At 40.1% G+C, this 19,209-nt stretch overlaps 1 protein-coding gene across 7 annotated transcripts in view; it reads left to right on the forward strand.

Moving 5' to 3' along the window:
- Positions 1–19,209, forward strand: part of CTNND1 (catenin delta 1) — a 69,612-nt gene that overhangs the window by 24,309 nt on the left and 26,094 nt on the right. For 5 of the 7 annotated variants that reach the window (XM_087714370.1, XM_087714365.1, XM_087714381.1 and 2 more), the window contains 5 exons: positions 2,599–2,712; positions 4,562–4,870; positions 6,482–6,553; positions 7,061–7,219; positions 8,013–8,539. In XM_087714370.1, the coding sequence (XP_087570496.1) occupies positions 4,676–4,870; positions 6,482–6,553; positions 7,061–7,219; positions 8,013–8,539 (953 nt within the window). In that variant the 5' untranslated portion in view covers positions 2,599–2,712; positions 4,562–4,675. The remainder of the gene's footprint in view (positions 1–2,598; positions 2,713–4,561; positions 4,871–6,481; positions 6,554–7,060; positions 7,220–8,012; positions 8,540–19,209) is intronic. The other 2 variants (XM_087714382.1, XM_087714386.1) reach the window with 1 other exon arrangement.

Raw genomic sequence — 19,209 nt, forward strand, 5'->3', positions numbered from 1 at the left:
CAAATAATCTTTTGAATGTGTTCCTCAAAGAAACCACTTTCCCCCACGCCCCCAAACTGTTATGCCCATGGCCATAGGTATTAAGTCAGTTTAGGGGCTGATATGTCACCAGCACCGTGGGAAAACCGGATTGAAAGAGTTTCTGTCTTGGAGGCTAGGCTAGCTCAAACATGTTGTTCCTGCTTTGATTTTGGGGGAGGGGGAAATCTGAATTAAAAAGGAAAAAAAAACATGCCCAGCATGCTTGGACAAGGGGATATAAATGCTAGAGGGAAACAGTTTCTGGCCAGTACTACTTCCATCAACTCTGTCTTGGTAACATCAAGCACATACAGTAGTTCTGTATTTCCCCTATAGTAATCTTTTGGAGGAAAGGTTGCAAGCAAAAGCTTTTATTATGAACAATAATAATGGTATAGTATTGTTTTAATTAAAATCTCTTTTTTTTAAAAAAAAACTGGAATACAGTATGAGATAAGGATATGGTCTTGCCTGTGATTGGAGGTCATCTTGGAGCAGTGGTGGTGAACCTTTTCAGCACCGAGCCCTCAAACTGGAACGCATGTGCACGTGTGCACTCCGGACCACGAGAAACTGAAAGACCAGCTGGCTGGTGTGCATGCACATGCCGGCCAGCTGGTCTGCAGGTTTCTGGCACGCCCATGTTTGTATGTTGTTTGTTTGTTTATTATACTTGTATGCCGCCCTATTCCTGAGGGACTCAGGGCGGCTAACAAACAAGTAGGGAAGGGGGAGATACAAAAAACGAACAAGACAAAAACAGAATACAAGAAACAGATTAAAAGCTACACAACTATTGCAACAATTCAAGTGGGGCTGGGAACTCATCAGCCCCAGGCCTGCCGGAACAGCCAGGTCTTGACGGCTTTGCGGAAAGCATGAAGAGTGGTGAGGGTCCGAATCTCCACGGGGAGATCGTTCCAGAGGGCCGGAGCAGCCAAGAGAAGGCCCTCCCCTGGGGGGTTGACAGTCGACATTGGCTAGCTGGTGGTATCTGGAGGAGGCCTAATCTGTGGGATCTGATTGGTCGTAGGGAGGTAATTGGCAGGAGGCGGTCTCTCAAGTACCCAGGTCTGATACCATGTAGGGCTTTAAAAGTAACGACTAGCACCTTGAAGAGCATCCGGAGTCCAACAGGCAGCCATTGCAGCTCGCGGAGGATAGGTGTAACGTGGGTGTACCGAGGTGCACCCACAATCGCTCGCGCGGCATGCCGGCCAGCTGGTCTTCACTTTTATCGGAAACCCAAAGACCAGCTGGCCAGGGCGTGCATGTCTATTTTGGGGGCATTTTTGGACCATTTTCCGGGATGTTTTCAGGCATTTTCAGGCTGTTTTCCAGTGCTTGGATGCCCACGAAGACTAGTGGCCGGCACGCATGTGCGTGCTGGAAACCAGAAGAGTAGCTGGCGTTGGCATGCATGCCCACAGAAAGGGCTCTGTGTGCCACTGATTCTCCATCACAGTCTTAGAGTATTGGGTTTTTAGAATTGCTGTTGGAGGGTAACCTGTAGCTTCTTCAGCTTCCTTGGGGTTGATAAATCAAAAAAGAGGTATTTATTGTTTAATGTTTTTTTTTTATTGTTTAGTTTTATGATTATAGAATTGGAAGCCGGCAGAGTCACTTGGTTGAGTTTGGCAGCTATAGAAATTGAATAAAGAAATCAGTTAATCAATAAACCTTGAAACACTGTATATCCATAAGATCCTACATTCTCATCTCCCTTGGAGATAATGATGTTATTTTTTTTTCTACCTCTGGAAAGAAAAGAGATTTCTTTAAAAAGCATTAAAGGTTTAAGAATTTTTAAAAAGAATTAAAAAGGAGAAGTGTTGCACTCTCTTTAAAAATGGGCATAATAACAAGTGATTCCTTTTTCTCTATAGCAGTGAACCTCTTTGAGACTAAACTGATGGCTGGTATGCTCAGGACTATTGAGGACAAGCTCATTAGTTTTATAAAGAGTCTATATTTAGCTCATAGGCCACTCAAATGTGAGGTTTACTTTATTCACTGTAACATTAGTTTTGTTGTGGTTGCATTGGCTTATGAAAAAGTAGAAGGCCTACAATCTTAGGAGGAAACTGCATATAAATCACTGAACAAATTGTGCATTTTGAAGATCCCTGCCCTATCAGATTGCTTGCTCTGTAACTGTAATCTATTCATGTGTGAAAATGGCAAAGTTCGGAACTGAGGTGGAGTTAAGGTCTTTTTTTCTTGCCAATCTCAATAGTGTAGTCTGTGTGTGCAGATTTTCTGTTTAGTGGAGTTTTTCCCTCACCTCAGTTATAGTCATAATGGGAAAAGATTAAATGCGCCACAAATTCCATGATCCAGTCTGCAACATTTCTACTATCCTACTATTGTTTAATTAATCCATTATTTTTTTTAAAAAAATAATTTGTTGAAAGTTGTTTTAAATCCCTTTTGGGAAAACAGTTGGATTTGGGTTTTTTTTTTAAATGTATAAATACTGATTTGATCTTAACTCCTTCCTTCCTTGACCCCTTTGCTTCTTCCCTATTTTAAATTTACACATCTATTTTTTATCCCCTTCCTGCTGTCTATTTGCAGCCTTTTTTCTCCTGCTTCCTTGCTGTTGGTGGCTGGGCTCCTTCTCCCATGATTTTCTGCACTTAGACCAAGCTGTGCCTTAACCAATCAATTCAGACCGGCCTTCCTCCACAGGTGTGTATGGTATGGAAAATCAGTCTTAAATGTTATTTTGTGTCAGGATGAATATTGGAGTTTCTTCCAATTGGCTTTCTTTAAAGACTGGGGAGGTCTTGTGGTAAGGAGAGCAATGGTTCCAGGATGGAAGAAATATATAGCCTATCTTCCTTCCATATTTACAAATCTGTCAGCCTTTTTGTGTATGAGGTCCATTAAAATATCTTTATTAATTCATAAGTAGACTGTGGCTGAAGATATTTCTGATGGACATATGTTAATGTTTTGTCTTGAAGCACTTTGGCAACAACTCTAGGTTTGGGTAGATGATACGCAAAATGGCTTGTTCTCCTTGCTTGCCTTATTAGCCTTATTACAATCATCATTATTGTTAATATTTAATAAATATTTAACAATATTTAATATTGTTAAATATTAAATATTATTAATATTGAATATTAATATATTTAATATTGTTAATAAATATTAAGGTTTATAGATAAAAAGGGGGACTTGGAGAGAATCTGCTTGAGGAAAAAGTTTTTACAAAATAAATCAGAGCATTTCCCAATATTTTTTTTATAGAAAGACTAAATTTCCAGTTGGGGAATAAAATGCATAAAAAACAAACAGATGTAATTCCATACAAAAGTGTATGTACAGCCTGTGAATGGTTTTGGAAGATTAAATTGGAGAAGCTCTAGGATTGTTTATATAGTGTGACCACTGCATAAATAGTGGTAAAAAGTATTTAAACAATTTTATGTGGCAAACATTTGTTGGTAACATGTAACAAAACTTGCAGCTTTTCACCACATACTGTATCTCTATATATGTATGTTTGAAAGAAAACACTGCAGTTTCTTAAAAACACTACCTGTTGCCTCTCCCCTTCTGGCCCAGGCTTATCACATTGCTCAATATAACTGTCATAGCCTGTTATAATTAGTTGGTAGGTCAGCTAACTGATTCCCAAGGACTGTGTTCTTAAAATGGTAGAAGTTACTCTCCTCTTGACAGGAATGCATAACCCTAAAGTGACATGCAATTTCCTGTTCAAGGGACAGTGACCTGAACCCAGGCAGGCTGGCAGATATGAAAATGCTGCTACAGTAAAATATGTATGCGTGGTTGAGACTGACTGCAATTCCCAAAAACAGTTTCTAAAGTTGAGATGACTTCCTCTGAAGACCGGTTTACTATAAATAATGTAATGAGATAAAATGATCAAGAATCACTAAAGATTGTGTTGACTGGTGTTCACAGAAGGAAATCTTGGCTAAAACTTCTTTTTAAAATGGCCTCTCTATGCATTAAACTGTTCTAAAAATAAATCTAGGAAGGCAGCAAGTAATACCATTTAACTAGAGCAAATTCTTAGTAAATGTACTAAAATAAGTGTGATATGTTGCAGAGATAGAAAGTTCCATAGTCTTTCTAAAATGACACTGATATTTGACATTCTGATAGAAAGTCCTTAAAATGTAAACTAAGGCATCAAATTAATTTTTAAAAAAATTATATTACAATGTCATTAACATGCCTATATCCTATCCAGTATCTGATTTGCAATGAAGAAAACTCTGGAGGGATGGATTTTGGACCATCCAAAATGCCCATTGTGTTATTTAAACCCCTGTAAATAGGGTTTCCATTCACACATAGATTTGTATTCTTGAGCCAGTTAAAGTGTTGCAGTTACTGCCTTGAGAGGTGATTGGGGTACAATTTTTCTCACTGCTGATTTGGAAAGGATGACTTAGGTGGAACCTGGCCTCTTTCAAGTATTTTTAATCTCTCTTCCCAGATCTAAGATCGGTCTTTCTCTCTTTCTCCTTGCTTTGTCTCCCAAACGTGTTCTTTGAAGTGAGGGGATCCTTCTCCCCTCGTACCCCTTTTCGGTGTGTCGTCAATTCTCATATCCCCCGTGGCATCTCCCTGCCTTGCACCCACTCTCCCCCTGTGTGGGGCCTTCAAAACCATGGATGACTCGGAAGTGGAGTCGACTGCCAGTATACTTGCCTCCGTCAAGGAGCAGGAGGCACAGTTTGAGAAGCTGACACGGGCGCTGGAGGAAGAACGGCGCCATGTCTCTGCACAGCTGGAGCGCGTCCGTGTCTCCCCACAGGATGCCAGCCAAACAATGGCCAACGGCACCCTCACCCGCCGGCACCAGGTAACATCTAGTGATGTGCTCAAGCGGGATATACTTACCCTCTTCTGATTATGTGGTTCCTGCTGGAGGGCTTCTTTGGTAGTTTGGCTTCTGTTGGAAATACTTTGTGGAGCAGCTTGGTCCAAGAGCTTCAGGTTTCTGCTGTCTGCATAGCTAAATGGTTTGATGAGTGTATTTGTGAGTATTCAATATGAGTAGGGCCATAGATATGTGTTGGTTAAAGGCTATCCAGTGTGGAAATTAATTAATAGTAGTCTCATCCAATTTCACAGTGTCTGGCTAATGTTTAAATTCGTTGTACTTATTACATATACACTTGTAGTGATAACTGAGAACACAGGTTCACTATTTGTTTTGTGGATGCACAGTACGACAGGGGAGATGTTTAGTAGTAGTAAGCCACTAGATTACAAGGGTCCTTTGCTCTTTTGGAAACATCCTGTATATCATGCATGTATATTTATACCCTTAAGTTTTTTAATTGCTCTTCCCATGTCTAACGCAAGCGCCTGTGTATTCCCAAAGAGTAGCTTGATGGTTTTTTTTAAGAAAAGAGAGCCCTAAACAGATGAAATAGACAAAAAGAGTAACGGGCAGATTTACTGACTAAGGAATGCCAGACAGTAAACAAAGCTCTCTTTGCTCTGAATGACAATATTTGTAGAAGATGATGATAATAAAATGGCCTCCAGTGTGACTATCAGATCCTGAAACTATTGACATACGAAGCATGAAATAGGACCAAGGAAATGTGTCTGCCAACAGCCATAAGTGAGGCATCAAATGAATTTGATTAAGCTTTTGCACCAAGCTCATCTTGCTTTTCCCCTTGGGTTTTGGCTTTTACCGGCTACTCAGGTTCTGCCCTTTTATCTTAAAAGTGCACAGATGAGCAAGCAGCCAATATCAGATGATGTTAAACTTGTGCTTGGAATAAATACTGCATACCACTTCAACTTTTATACTCAGAAGGACAGAGTTCCCATCCAAATAGAGGGTAGAAATTATTTTGGATGCATGCAGGAAGACATAATTATAAAGATGATAAGCAGAAACTCTCTACTATTTTAAAAAAACGCATTTTTCCTTTTCATTCTGGGCAGTAAAGGGCGGTGTCTGTGAGTAGAACTAGATGACAGAGACCAGGTTGACTTTCTCAAGCGGTTTTATCAATGGCTTGCTTTTCTGAACTATTTCTAAAGGTGCTTCCATTTGCTGTTTTGAGCTTTTGGGGCCTATAAGAACTGGGACAGCATGGACTCAGTATTTATAAACTTTGGAATGTACAATATTCAACTTCAATATGTTATAGATGTTAATAAATGAATACGATAATATACACCTGTTTATTTATTTCTATGAAGAAATGTAAACCTCAGATACTACCTACACTGTATTGCTAATATTACCTTGTCATTTTCAAATCTCAGCAGCGTCATTTCTAAATATTCGGCATTTAGCCTTATGTGGGATACAGTGTAATAGATTCAAGTGCTCAGTTGTCATACATGTCTCTGTCTCTCTTCTCTTCTCTCCTCTCCTCCCCCCTTCCCCCCGTTCCTTCTTGTTTTCTGATGCTGATCACAAATTCATCACTATTATTTTTTGCAGAACGGTCGTTTCTTGGGCAATGCTGACTTGGAGAGACAGAAATTCTCAGAATTAAAGCTCAACGGACCACAGGTAGGAAAGGAAACTAAAAACTTCTTTCTGGCAAAGCTTGCAGAAAACTGTGAAGCTGTTTGGAGAAGATCTTACATAATTGGTTGGAATCTTAGCAAAATCCAAAAAAAATTCAAAAATAAAATTTGAAGTCTTATATGGATAAAAGATGTGAAGGACCTTGGTGACTAAATGTATGAAAACAAAATCCATGATCTTCCATTCTTTTTTGGTGGCTTGCTATTTGACTAATATATTCTTTAAAAAGTAATAAATGCAAATTATAACCAGAGTTCTAAAGTCTTAGTCAAGAGAGTTTTAGCATGTATCACTGAATTTATGTGAGATTTCTGCGTGAGTTTTTTTTATATTATAGTGGGTGCAAACAAACATTAGGTAGCAATTTGTTGCTTTCAGAGGCTTGAGGATAAGAGATTTTTACAAATGGAGTCTTAACTGTAAGAAACGACTTCTTAGAATATTGTTTGCACAGAAATAGATTAATGGGTTTCCCCCTCATTGCCCTAGGACCATAGTCACCTCATATATAGCACCATTCCCAGGATGCAGGATCCAGGACAAATTGTGGAAGAGACATACACCATGGAGGAGGACCCAGAAGGTGCCATGTCAGTTGTTTCAGTAGAGACCTCAGATGATGGGACAACCCGTCGTACAGAGACCACGGTGAGAGTCTAGGGAGAAGTGGCGAGTGTGTTAGGCAATCTGTCTGGGAGGGGTTCTGTAGGGAAGAGGTTGCCAGATGCATGGTATTGAGTCACCTGTAATAGCAAACAAAAGCATATAACACAAATAATGCTTTTCTATTTTTTGTCACTGGCAGCTGTCTTTCTATAGTGATCTGAGGTATCTTTCACCTGGTGATTTATTCAGTTTATTATTTCAAAAGATCAGTACAGACATAATATAGAACGTTTATTAAGTACAGAGAAAGCTGCAATATAGTTACTTTTAGACCCATTAGTTATGCTTTCTCAGTTTGGTTGGAGTTAACTATTGTGTTGGCATAAAGTTGATAATCAGTATGAGGAAACCATTAATAGCAGATCTGAAATCCTGGAGGTGTTTTTGACTTGACATGAGGAACACAGCATGTGATCCTGCCAACAGCTCTTAACTGGTTATGCGTTTGGTACTCTTGCATTGTGTGAGGTGTAGTGGGATTCTAACAAACACAGAAACAGTTCTGCGGGTGTTTTTATTGAGTGAAAAGTGTTCGATTTAATTTTCCTGTAGTCTGGGAATTTCAGGGATCAGAATATTTCCTGGAAATGCTATAGAACAAGATAATATTTGAAGCTGTATATAAAGGGCGTGACTTGAGACAATAGAAAGTAGTGTCCTGTGGAATTAATGATTAAATGCTCTGCAGCGCATGAGCAGTGATACCCACTGTGCCCTCAGAAGTACTCTGAGGTGACAAGGAGGTGCCGGATAGCTCATTCTTACTATTCTGTAGGTGAAAAAAGTTGTGAAGACCATGACCACACGTACAGTGCAGCAAGTTGGCCTAGATGGGTTACCTATTGATGCCTCTCCAGTTACCAACAACTACATCCAGACCATGGATAGGAATTTCAGGAAGAACACAAACGGTGGCCCTGGGGCCTACATGACCCAGCCAGGCACAGCTACCCTTCCACGAAACTATCACTACTCAGATAGTTATGGGCGGCCCTATGAAGATAGCTACCATGGCAGTGAACACAGCTACGGTAGCCTGTCCCGAGTCACTCGGATTGATGAGCGCTACCGACCCTCCGTGGATGGCTACAGGGCTCCCAGCAGGCAGGATGTCTATGGTCCCCAACCGCAGGTGCGGGTAGGGGGAAGCAACATGGACTTGAACCGCTTCCACGCTGAGCCTTATGGGCTGGAGGATGACCAACGCAGCATGGCATATGATGACCTGGATTATGGTTCAGTGCCAGAATATGGGACAGCGAGGCGGACTGGGACACCTTCTGATCCCCGCCAGAGACTCAGGTAAGAGGATAAGTTTAGCATATTTTAGCCAGCCTTGGAAATCTTTTGATGTTTCTCCCATGCTTTAGAGAAGAATCTAACTACCCTTGAAAAATTGATTGTAGTACTGAGTAACAGTGACATTTCTAAAGCAACCAGGACATTCTGGGATAAATTTAGTGTGGTACCGTAGACGGCTGTTAACTAGAGACTATTTGTGTATCAAAAATTCTTCAGGGGAATGAATATGTTTGCTCCTTCTCTTGTAAGTTTGCATGCAGGGAAGGATTACATCACAACTATGCTGAGCTGGTAATTTGTTTCAGTGACACAGATTGGTGTAACTGAGTCTCATTCCCGCTAATATGATAAATCCTAGTCCAGGCAAGCTGCATGAAATTGCAGGTGGGGAAGAGAGGACTCCAATAATAGAAAAGGTTCAAGTAACAAAAAGAACGCAAACCTCCAAGCTTGTATTTTAAGGAGCTGTCTAGTCTGCTTCCTAATATGCCTGTATCAAATGCTGCTCCATAAGAGATCCCTATCTTCTAAATACCTATTTGCAACCTTAAACAGCGCAGCTCAAACTTTTACTATCCTAATGAGTACCAGATTATTTTTAAACATACAGGGAATCTCATCCCTCACCCCCCTGTTTTTTTCACAGCCCCTTTCCCCCTGAAAATAAAAATAAAACTCTGGAAATAGTTAGCACTCCCCAACCCAATGAAAGGTACTGGTATTTTCACCTTTTTTTCTTGCCTTCATTTTTTTAATGGGAAAGATTTTTGTTCTAGAACGGTGGGTTCTAAAATGTTTGGATTTTGCGACTCTTTTACATTCTTAATAATTAATGAGGATCTGAGGACTGCAGTTCCTACACCTCAGGACAAAATAGCATAATCAGAAACTTTCTTGTAATGGGCCTCTTTTGCTGCTGACTTTTCATCTAGGACCGTGATAGCTAACCTTTTTCTCCTCGTGTGCCAAAATTGTGCTAGCGTGCATGCGTGCCCACAACGCAATGCGGCCACAAACCCCTGTGCATACGCCCGTGGAACACCCCCCCCCAGGAGCTTACTCTACTTCCTGTACCACGTGGGGGAGCGCATTTTCACCCTCCCCAGGCTACGGAGGAAAGTGCCCAGGAACCAGACTTGGCGATGGGCATCCCCAAGCCAGCCTGAAGTGAAGTCAAGAGCATGGGATAATTGGTAGTAAAATGTATGAAATTAGCCCAGATTAAAACTGCTGCAGTTTGCTGTCAGTTTAAAGGGAAAAATACCATTTTAACATCAAAACAGCTGAGGATGACTTGAGGTGCCTCACACATGTATTGGAAACAAAATGACTCATGGGGTTATGGCAGAAAACCTTGCCAGGACATGTTTGTCCTATGCTTAGATGAAAGTGAGGACATAGACTACGGTCAGACTATATAGCTCTGTTTTATTATCATGTTGACAGTTTCTTTTGACTTCAACTTTGTTTTTCTAACTTGTCAAACTGACGAAGAGGTTTGTTTTTTTTAAAAAACTTCTGCGGTTTCAGCTTTGAGAAAAATTAAAATCTTACTGTAAATGCAACTAGGAAGTGTAGTTAGCTTCTGACTGAGCTGTACTTTTACATTTCATAAATTTACTGAACATGAGTTGTATTGAATTGTTTGTTCTTAAAATAGCGAAATGAACTTAGAACAGGTCAGGAAAAAAATTAATATGGTATGTATTTATATCCCCTGCACTCCCGATTTCTGTTTCCAACAAAAATAATTTTTTTAAAAATTTTCACCTTTACCACAGGTATGAGGTTTTAATGCCATTGACAAGAAAATATCTCTTATCCAGGGAATAATGTAACACACAATCCTTCATGTGCTTACACATGCCACCAGATGCATCCAGACATATAAAACTGAAAATATTAGGCCACGATGAACGAGGTTGTTGAGTTCTGCTTGAAAAAGCTTTTTTAAGCTTTTTCTTAGGCTTGATTTTTTCCCCCCTTTTGCTGGATTGTGGCTAAATCTTGGATACAAGGTCTCTATTTTAGACCTCAGCTTTGCACTTACCCAAGACGCTCCCTTTATCCTCATCCGAGTAAATACTAGTTTACTTTGTGGAGGAGTTGTAAAAATTACAAGTGTATGCAGGAAGTATTACATGGCTATACAAATAATATTGCAGTACATCTGGTAGTGATAACATGACTACTCTTCTTTTTGATGAAGTCTTCTGTGCTAAAGGTGGGTTATAGCAAGAGAAGGGTATTTTATACGACGGTTTGGCAATGACTTACTGCTTAAACCAGTGTGGGCTTGCTATGTGAAGATAGATATGATTAGTTCACAGGAGGGGTTTTCTTTTACCTCTTTTTCTTTTCTAAGGTATGGAATGATCCTGATATCTTGTTCAGTATGAGAAATCTGTTCATCCTCTGGGCTAAAATTGCTTAACTTAGATTCTTAACTGGTCTGATAGCTGCTATGGGATCCTGGGAATATGAATTTCCATTAAAAAAAAAGAACTAAACACTCTCTTAACTTGCTAGCTTGATCCACTGCAGAGGCTTAAATTGTTCCACCTAAACATTCCAAAAAAGAGGATGTGGTTGTGGTTTCTACTGAAATGGGGCAATGCAATAGTAATTATGGAGTACAGCTTCCATTTCTCCTGTGTATTTGAACTGCCTTCCCTTCTCTAATGCAAGTTTATGTCCCTTGCCTTCCTGCCTGTCTGTCTTTCATAAGTATGGTCCTGAATTTTCATAATCTGATTAGTCTGCCCACTCCTTCCATGTTACAGTCTTCAGCTACAGTAAATTGCATAAATGTAAGGCATGCAACAGAGGACACGGTGGCTCAGTGATTAAGACACTGAGCTTGTCAATCGAAAGGTCGGCAATTCAGCGGTTCGAATCCCTAATGCCACGTAACAGGGTGAGCTCCTGTTACTTGTCCCAGCTTCTGCCAACCTAGCAGTTCGAAAGCATGTAAAATGCAAGTAGAAAAATAGGAACCACCTTTGGTGGGAAGGTAACATCATTCTGTGCGTCTTCCACATTTAGTCAAACTGGTCACATGATCACGGAGACGTCTTCGGACAGTGATGGCTCTTCGGCTTTGAAATGGAGATGAGCACCACCCCCTAGAGTCTGGAACGACTAGCATATATGTGCGTGGGGAACCTTTACCTTTTAAGGCATGCAAACTGTCTTCTATAATACCTCTGCTTGACTTGCTGCCCTTTGAATGGAAGCATTTCACGTCCTAAGGTATGCATATACCTTAGTTGCCTAAGTCTGAAGTAGATGAAATTGCCTTGTTGTTTGCTTGCCATTTATCCATTAGTCTCCATTCCTATAATTGCCTAATGTAATATTTAAAAACCAGTAAAGCATTGGAGTAATTTCCCCCTAATCCGAGTTTGCTGGCTTAGATTATGGTAACCTAAGGCATCTGGAGAATATCAAGTTGAGAAAGATTCTTGAGCCAATAACAGAATCAGATTTTAAAAAGCAAAGAGATTGAAAACCTGCAAACCCATCCAAATTATTGGTTAACTCAGTGTTAGAATATTTTTATAGCAAAACCAGATGCAAGAGGGAAGATTGGTGGTTAGGATCACATGAGATTGTCCAATGTATGTAATAAGTGTCCACAGTCTGTAATGGTAGTACCAATGGAGTAGATGTTCAGAGACCCAGTAAGCAAAAGGACTTCCCCCAAGGTAGCAAAGAAAATCTTAAATCTTTTTTTTTTTTTCAGAGCTGGGGAGGAAGCAGCAGCAAAACAGAGAAATCTCTGAGAGTTTAAATTTTCCTCCGTTATTGAGAGTTTTTCTTCCTGTGTGCTCAAAGTGAGGAGAGGATGAGCCATGGGTAGTATTCAGTAGGTTCTGACCAGTTCTGGAGAACCTGTAAATACCAGCTCTGACTGGCCCCTGCCCCCATCTATTCTCTGCCTCGCGAGTCCCGGCTCTATCAGGAGGGAATGGGGATTTTGCAGTAACCTTCCCCTGCCACGCCCACCAAGCCATGCCCACCAAGCCATACCCACAGAACTGGTAGTAAAAAATTTCGAATCCCACCACTGGGGGGAGCCCTTGTGGCCCAATAGCCTTTTGGCTTAAAATGGCAACGAACAGCTCTGGAAAGTCGGTACAAATTGGGAAATCGGAGAAGGATGAAAAAGGTTATCCTCTCCTTTCCTCTCATTCTTATAACCCTGGTCTGAATTTGGAGTTTTCCTCAACTGACTTTCTTGATACACTTAGGTAGTTATTCCTAATCATAGATATCCCAAACCACACCACAATTTTAGTACTGATTTTCTGCAGGGAAACTTCATGCACTTCCTTTCTATAACTGAAGGTTGGCATCAGTCATTAAAGCTGTTGCCAAAGAACATATGCAGCTGTGAAGCAATTACAGTAGCAAAGACTGTCCTCAATTTCCCAATCACTATCTTGGCAAGGAGAATCGCACTAGCTGCACTCAGCAAAGAACTCTGCAAGTAATCTGGAATCTCTCTGTATTCAATTGAGTAGATAAGATCCCAAAATAACCAACTCCTAGAGACCTTGCAGCAGCTGGTTTCTGACAAAGTCCGGGAGAAGGATTATTGCTATTATCATCATATGCTTTCTTGATACTGACAAAATAAGAGGAGCCATTTCCATTGGTTGACAGCTGAAATGACCTCTGGGGGCCTGTCATTTCCATGTGTTTTAAAGCCTGAAAATCATGTTTTGATTTTCTGTTGTGAGTTACCTTTTAAATAACTAGTCCAACCTCAGCCGCATGCTGAGAACACTCATCCGTAATTATTTCTTTTGTGATTCATGGTGGCCTTGATACCTTGAAAATACTTGATCTTTGGTGCCCTCCCCAACATTTGAATGGATGTAATTGGCATAAGATCCTTGTCTAACAAAGGTTTGGCTCCATTTTAGACCTGTGAGAGGCAAACTTCTTGTTTTATAGGATCATGTCAAGATAATCCTAACCATTGCTTCACTTCATTTGAATTGGCATCTCCTTTCCCTTGTGCCACGGCATGAGCATGATCTAGATCAGGGCTTTCAAACTGGTGGCCCGCGGGCCAGATGTGTCACATGCTGGCTACGCCCACGTCCAGTTTAGTGAACTGAAAAAAGTCCCGATATGTCACATGATGACACCGTGACAACACAAGTTTGACACCCCTGAGTTAGGTGAATGTATATCGACACATCTCATATCCAAATTGAATCATGAGTAACTCTGTTGGACTTCTCTATAGTTTTAAATATTGACATGCTTGCTTGAATGGATTTGGGGAGGAGATTCTTTGAGATGGTGCTGTGGAGATGGATATTATTAGACATCTTAGCTACTGGCACAGAGTGTGTGACAGGCAATTACTGTGAGAGGTGGCTTGGAGTTCACTGGCCAATTACATTGACTTTCAAGTGCCTCTCCATTTCCATCTAAATTTAGAAAAGTTGTAGGTAACAATAAGTTGGATGAGACCCTATTGTAGTTTTGTGGAAAATAGGAGACAGAGGTATGTTTGCTGCCTTAAGTTGACCAAATTAAAAAAGAAGAAGGATAAAATAACAACCGGCAAATTAAATCTTTGCTTGTGTTTAGTAGAAAAAGGGCAGGGCTTATTAATCTGTCTTGGGTGGCATTGCGTTCCCTTTGAAACCCAACTTGCAGTTTAAATATATCCTAGTCCAGACTTTGCTATGGATATCTGTTTAATTGTGTGGGCAGGAGAAGTGCTTTTGCACTTCAGCTAGTGCACAATCTGTACCTTTTCCTGGAGATGTTGTGTGAGTATTATAACCCAAAATCTTCAGTTGCATCTTGATTGGACAACTGTAAGCTGCTTTGCTTGAGTCTTTCGCTAAAGAGTGCGCAGATCTTCCGTTGGCTGAGAATTCTCCAACTAAACTCCGGAACATTGTAGGAAGCATGTGATTCCATCACAATAATTTTAATAGCCGGTTATGACCTATAAAGTTGTATGGGAGCCAATGTCTAAATGACTGCTCTCCCATGCAAATTACCTTAGATTTTATTGAAAGAAGCTTTCAATTTGAAGCTTTCCTTTTTCCTTTCCCCTGACATCTTTGATAGTGCTTAATAGAAGAAGGTCTTCCTTTGGCTTCTTTTCTGATGACCTTTTTATAAACAAGCAGAAATATGTGTTGCTTAGACTAGGGTTCAGTTCTGTCTCATTTCCTTATAGGCACTTGAACTTGCTGTTTTTTAGACTTACTCTTTGGAGGATTTCTTTTGCCATCTGCTTTTTATGCTTTGCACGTTGCATTTTATGGCTATCTGCCTTGAGTACTCATTTGTTGGAAAAGGTGGGATATAATTCAACAGATTAAAAATGCTTCAAAACTCTAGGTAGGAATGAACTCTCTATTGAACTGATACTAATGATGCTGTTCCTTTGGTTTGACCAGAGTCAATGATTAAACAACCTGCAAGTCTTTATTATAATAGAAAAATGTCATTGGTTACCTGTGACCTTGGTATAAAAATTGCTCCAATGGAATCTACATAGGTGGATTTTGACTTCTAGCCAACCATTGTGAAACCAGTGTGCTGTGTACAGACTGATAAAGATCACAGGGATCTTTGGAATCTGAGTATTTCTTGCAGCTGGCTCTTTCTCTCTGGCTTCCCCCTTATTATCCAGACTGGAGCTTTGTATGTCTGTGTGTGAGCTTGTATGCATTTTTTTTCCTCCTTCTGACTTTATGGAACGTAACTGGTCTGATATTATCTTAGCTCATTTGTTATGAGCAAGAAACTGTAAAAGGATAGTGATTTGGTAGTTTACACAAGAGAGCTGTTAAGAATTTCTCTCATGCATAGTATCCTCTATTTTTAATTTTTCATGAATGTTGGAGATCCGCTTTTGGAGAATTCTGCCAAAATTCTTAAGAATACACAAAGCATTTGGGAGATAATGGGCATGGACAATAAGTCACAGGAGAGGATTAATTTCCTCTTGCTCCCACATTGTTCACATCTCGAAGAGGGCAAGATTGCCTTGAAACAATTTCCCAGAACAGCTGCCAGGTCCAAGTGGTTTGCTTTATACTAGGCTTAAAAACAACCCCCCTCCCCTCAGCTTGCATTTGTTGCAGGGAGCAGAATACTATATGCTTACACTCGGTGATCAAGAGATTAGGGAGAAGCAAAGGACTGTGTATTTGTGTGGGTGGGTGCAGGGCTTCAAAAATAACCCAGAACTATGTGGGTATCTTGTATGGACAAGTTTGAAAGATGGAAAATAATTGTTAACCGTCATTGTCTGTCTCTCAAGGCACCTGGAAAACTTGCAGTCTGGTTCAGAGGTCTTTAAATTCCCTTCCTTCAGGGACCACTTTTCATGCTGACTTGTCTGGGGGAAGATTTCAGAGAATGCTCTCTCTTTAGTCCAGCTGTGAGTGACAGCTCTTAGATTCTGCTGTTGCCGCAAATAAACCACATACAGGCACAAAGCTCTTCTACGGTTATGAGCCTTAAAGCAAGTAATACTTTCTTGAAAATCCTTTGTTGTCACAGATGTTGATAGAGAACATTTCAGGAACATAACTGAAAGTTAACATTCCGAAGCAATATTTCAGAACCCCTCACAGAGCGTTTACAAATCAGAGCCAGCTATACTGAACTAGCCAGGACAATGGTTTGACTTAGTATAAGGCAGTTCCTTGTGCTGTCAAGAAAAATTAGCGAGGTAGAACAAAGTTATTTATTTTCTTTAGCTTATCTTATGACAAAGTACTTTATCTTGGATATTTTTCAACCAAAGATCAAGAGGCAAACTGATTCCAGACAATTTATTGTTGAATTGCCTTGGCTTACTCAGGTTTTTCAAAAAAAAGTTCACATGACATCACCCATCTGGAATCCTCTTATATTTTCCCTAAATATCATGGGATATCTTACCAAACAAAGTGCAACTTTTCTGAAAATTGCTGAAGAAAATGTGCTGTGTAATAAGCCATTGGTGTAGATGGCTTTGGTATTTACAGTACTTCTGTGTTTTTAAGAGGTACGGTTTTGGTGTAGGCAGTTATGTATTGTAGCTTATCACATATTTGTGGTAGGCTATCATTTCATTAGGGACGTGGTGGCTCAGTGGCTAAGACACTGAGCTTGTCGATCAGAAAGTTTGAATCCCTAGCACCACGTAACAGAATGAGCTCTCGTTACTTGTCCCAGCTTCTGCCAACCTAGCAGTTCAAAAGCAGGTAAAAATGTAAGTAGAAAAATAGGGGCCACTTTGGTGGGAAGGTAACAGTGCTCCATGTGCCTTCGCCGTTTAGTCATGCTGGCCACATGACCATGTAAAAGTCTTTGGACGTATGAATTGATCAGGGCTGCACATTGTTGTCACCTGGCCGCTTCCACCACTACCAGTATCACAAAAGGTTTGATCGGCTTACTTACCATCGGATCAGAATCTTCCTCCCTGTCACTTCCACTGGTGTGGAAGAGCGACGGCTCTTCGGCTTTGAAACAGAGATGAGCACTGCCCCCTAGAGTCAAGAACGACTAGCACATATGTGAAAGGAGAACCTTCATCTTTATCAGTTCATAATTTTAAAATGATGTTCTTTTCAATGTTATAACTTAAATAGTATTAAAAAGTTATTTGGTTATTCTTTAAGAAATCAAAATAATGAAAGGCCACTTATGTAAGAGCTCGTAGTTTTTAAACTTTAATAAACTAATGAAAATTAAAATTACATTAAAATTAAAAGTGTATTATTAGAACTAATGAACTAATATTTCTAATGAAATATATTCACTTTAATATTTCTAATAAAATATATCCACCTTAAAACAGAAAAAGGGAGGTCTAGTTCTAGTCACTGTTATTTTAGTACAGTAGTTAATGCTGAAAGAAGAGCAAGAGTGTTCTATAAAAAGTCTTAATAATGGGAAAACTAACTAGAAGGCATGAATCACTTACAATCCTAGGTGGGAGGTAGGGATTTCACTGTTTCAAGACTGCAGGTTTCATTATCCAAAACCTGAGAGTGAAAATATTGGCAGATATTTTATTCAGTTTCGTGCTGCAGCTGCTACTGGCTAAATAGGTTGCTTTGTTTGATCAGGGACTTCCCAGTCCTCTTCTAGACAACTGGCATAACACACAGCTCTCCTCCTGAGCTCAAAAAATGTCAAAGAGCAACCTGTTAAAAAAAAAAAGGCACTCCACCTCCCAGCCCAATCCAATGTTTATGAATTCTGAACTTGAGGCAGATGGTGAGTGAAGGCAGCTTTAGCTATATTTCCTTGGTGCTGCCCCTGTGCGGGCCTAAATGGCAGGTATAACAGGTGGTAAGCTGAGGAATTGCTGGACTCTGCTGTGGAACCAAAACATGGAATGACATAGTCCTGATATGGCCTTTTGTCACTTGGGTAAAAGGTTAGACAATTCTTCTGTTCAGGACAGATAAATGTCCATTCTGTTAAAAGTCAGAATCAAGTTGGCAGTCTTTTGTTCTAATATGATGTCAGCCTGGCTTTCTTCATACCTATTTACCTGGTAGCAGCTCCTAGCTAATTTTAAAAGAATGTAGAGTAATCAGAAGGCGATAAGATACCAGGGACTAAGTGTTGCTATGTACACTGATCAGCTTCTGTGTTTGAGCAAGAGGGAGGTTGGACGGAGTTTTCATGCTCATAGTCAGAAAGGAGAGAATATAACTTGAGTTGAAAGACATAATTCTTTCTCCAAAGGCCAAGATCTCCACATGCGTAGCTCTGTTTCCAACAGTATTTGAAGAAATTAAAAACCTCAATTTAAAATTGTGGATCTACACCAGTCCTCTACTTACAGTCATTTGTTTTGTGACCGTTCAAAAGTTGAAACGGGAAAAAAGTCTCATCTCATTCCTTTTTGCAATGAGTCTTATTGGTCAACGCTAAAAACACTATTTAAACTTTTTTCATCACCTGCTGAATTGTCCTTCGTGTGGAATCTTGGCTCCTTGGCTTAAATGGTAGCCTGAATGAGAGGGCTGCCTTGGCTATGTGTACATAAAATTGCTTAGGGGAGTTCCCTGAAAAAGAAGCTGAAATATCTAGGAATTTCAGTTCACTAGGCCCTGTTATCACCTCTTAAATGACAATTAGTATTTTCCTGAGGCCATGTGACCATTCTGGAAGAGACAGGAGTCCTTTAAGGAGCTACCAACATTATACATATTATACATATGTCCCCACATCAGATAGAAAGCATCTTTGGATTCAAATACTGTTCATCTCTAGTGATGAGATGATGGTGCCTGAGGCTTACCAGGGAGTGTGTCATTTCTAATTCTGATTGCAAAAGTGTCCTCATTAGAGAGTTAGTAGGTTAATATTGGCATTCCATTATTGTTCCATCCTTACAGTGAAAGGATGAACTTTCCCTTTTCCTGAAGCGCCTTAAAAATGACATCATTTTGCAATTTCTCCCCTTCCCTCCTCACCCTGACCCCAATTTCTGCATTATTTCACTGGCATTTCCTGGGGTTTGTTGTTTTCTTGGCAATCATTCTCTAAAGCAGGGTGAATGAAGCCTTAAATACTACAGCCTGCAGAGGCCTTCTATAAATTATAGTAGAGAAGCTAAATTTGATGTGATAAGGAAGAAAATTACTAAATACACACTGAGTCTTACTATCCTGAAG

This window comes from Thamnophis sirtalis, unplaced genomic scaffold, assembly GCF_051295495.1.
Source record: "Thamnophis sirtalis isolate CommonGarterSnake01/CBP01778 unplaced genomic scaffold, rThaSir2_p1.2 scaffold_1, whole genome shotgun sequence".
Lineage (NCBI taxonomy): Eukaryota > Metazoa > Chordata > Lepidosauria > Squamata > Natricidae > Thamnophis > Thamnophis sirtalis.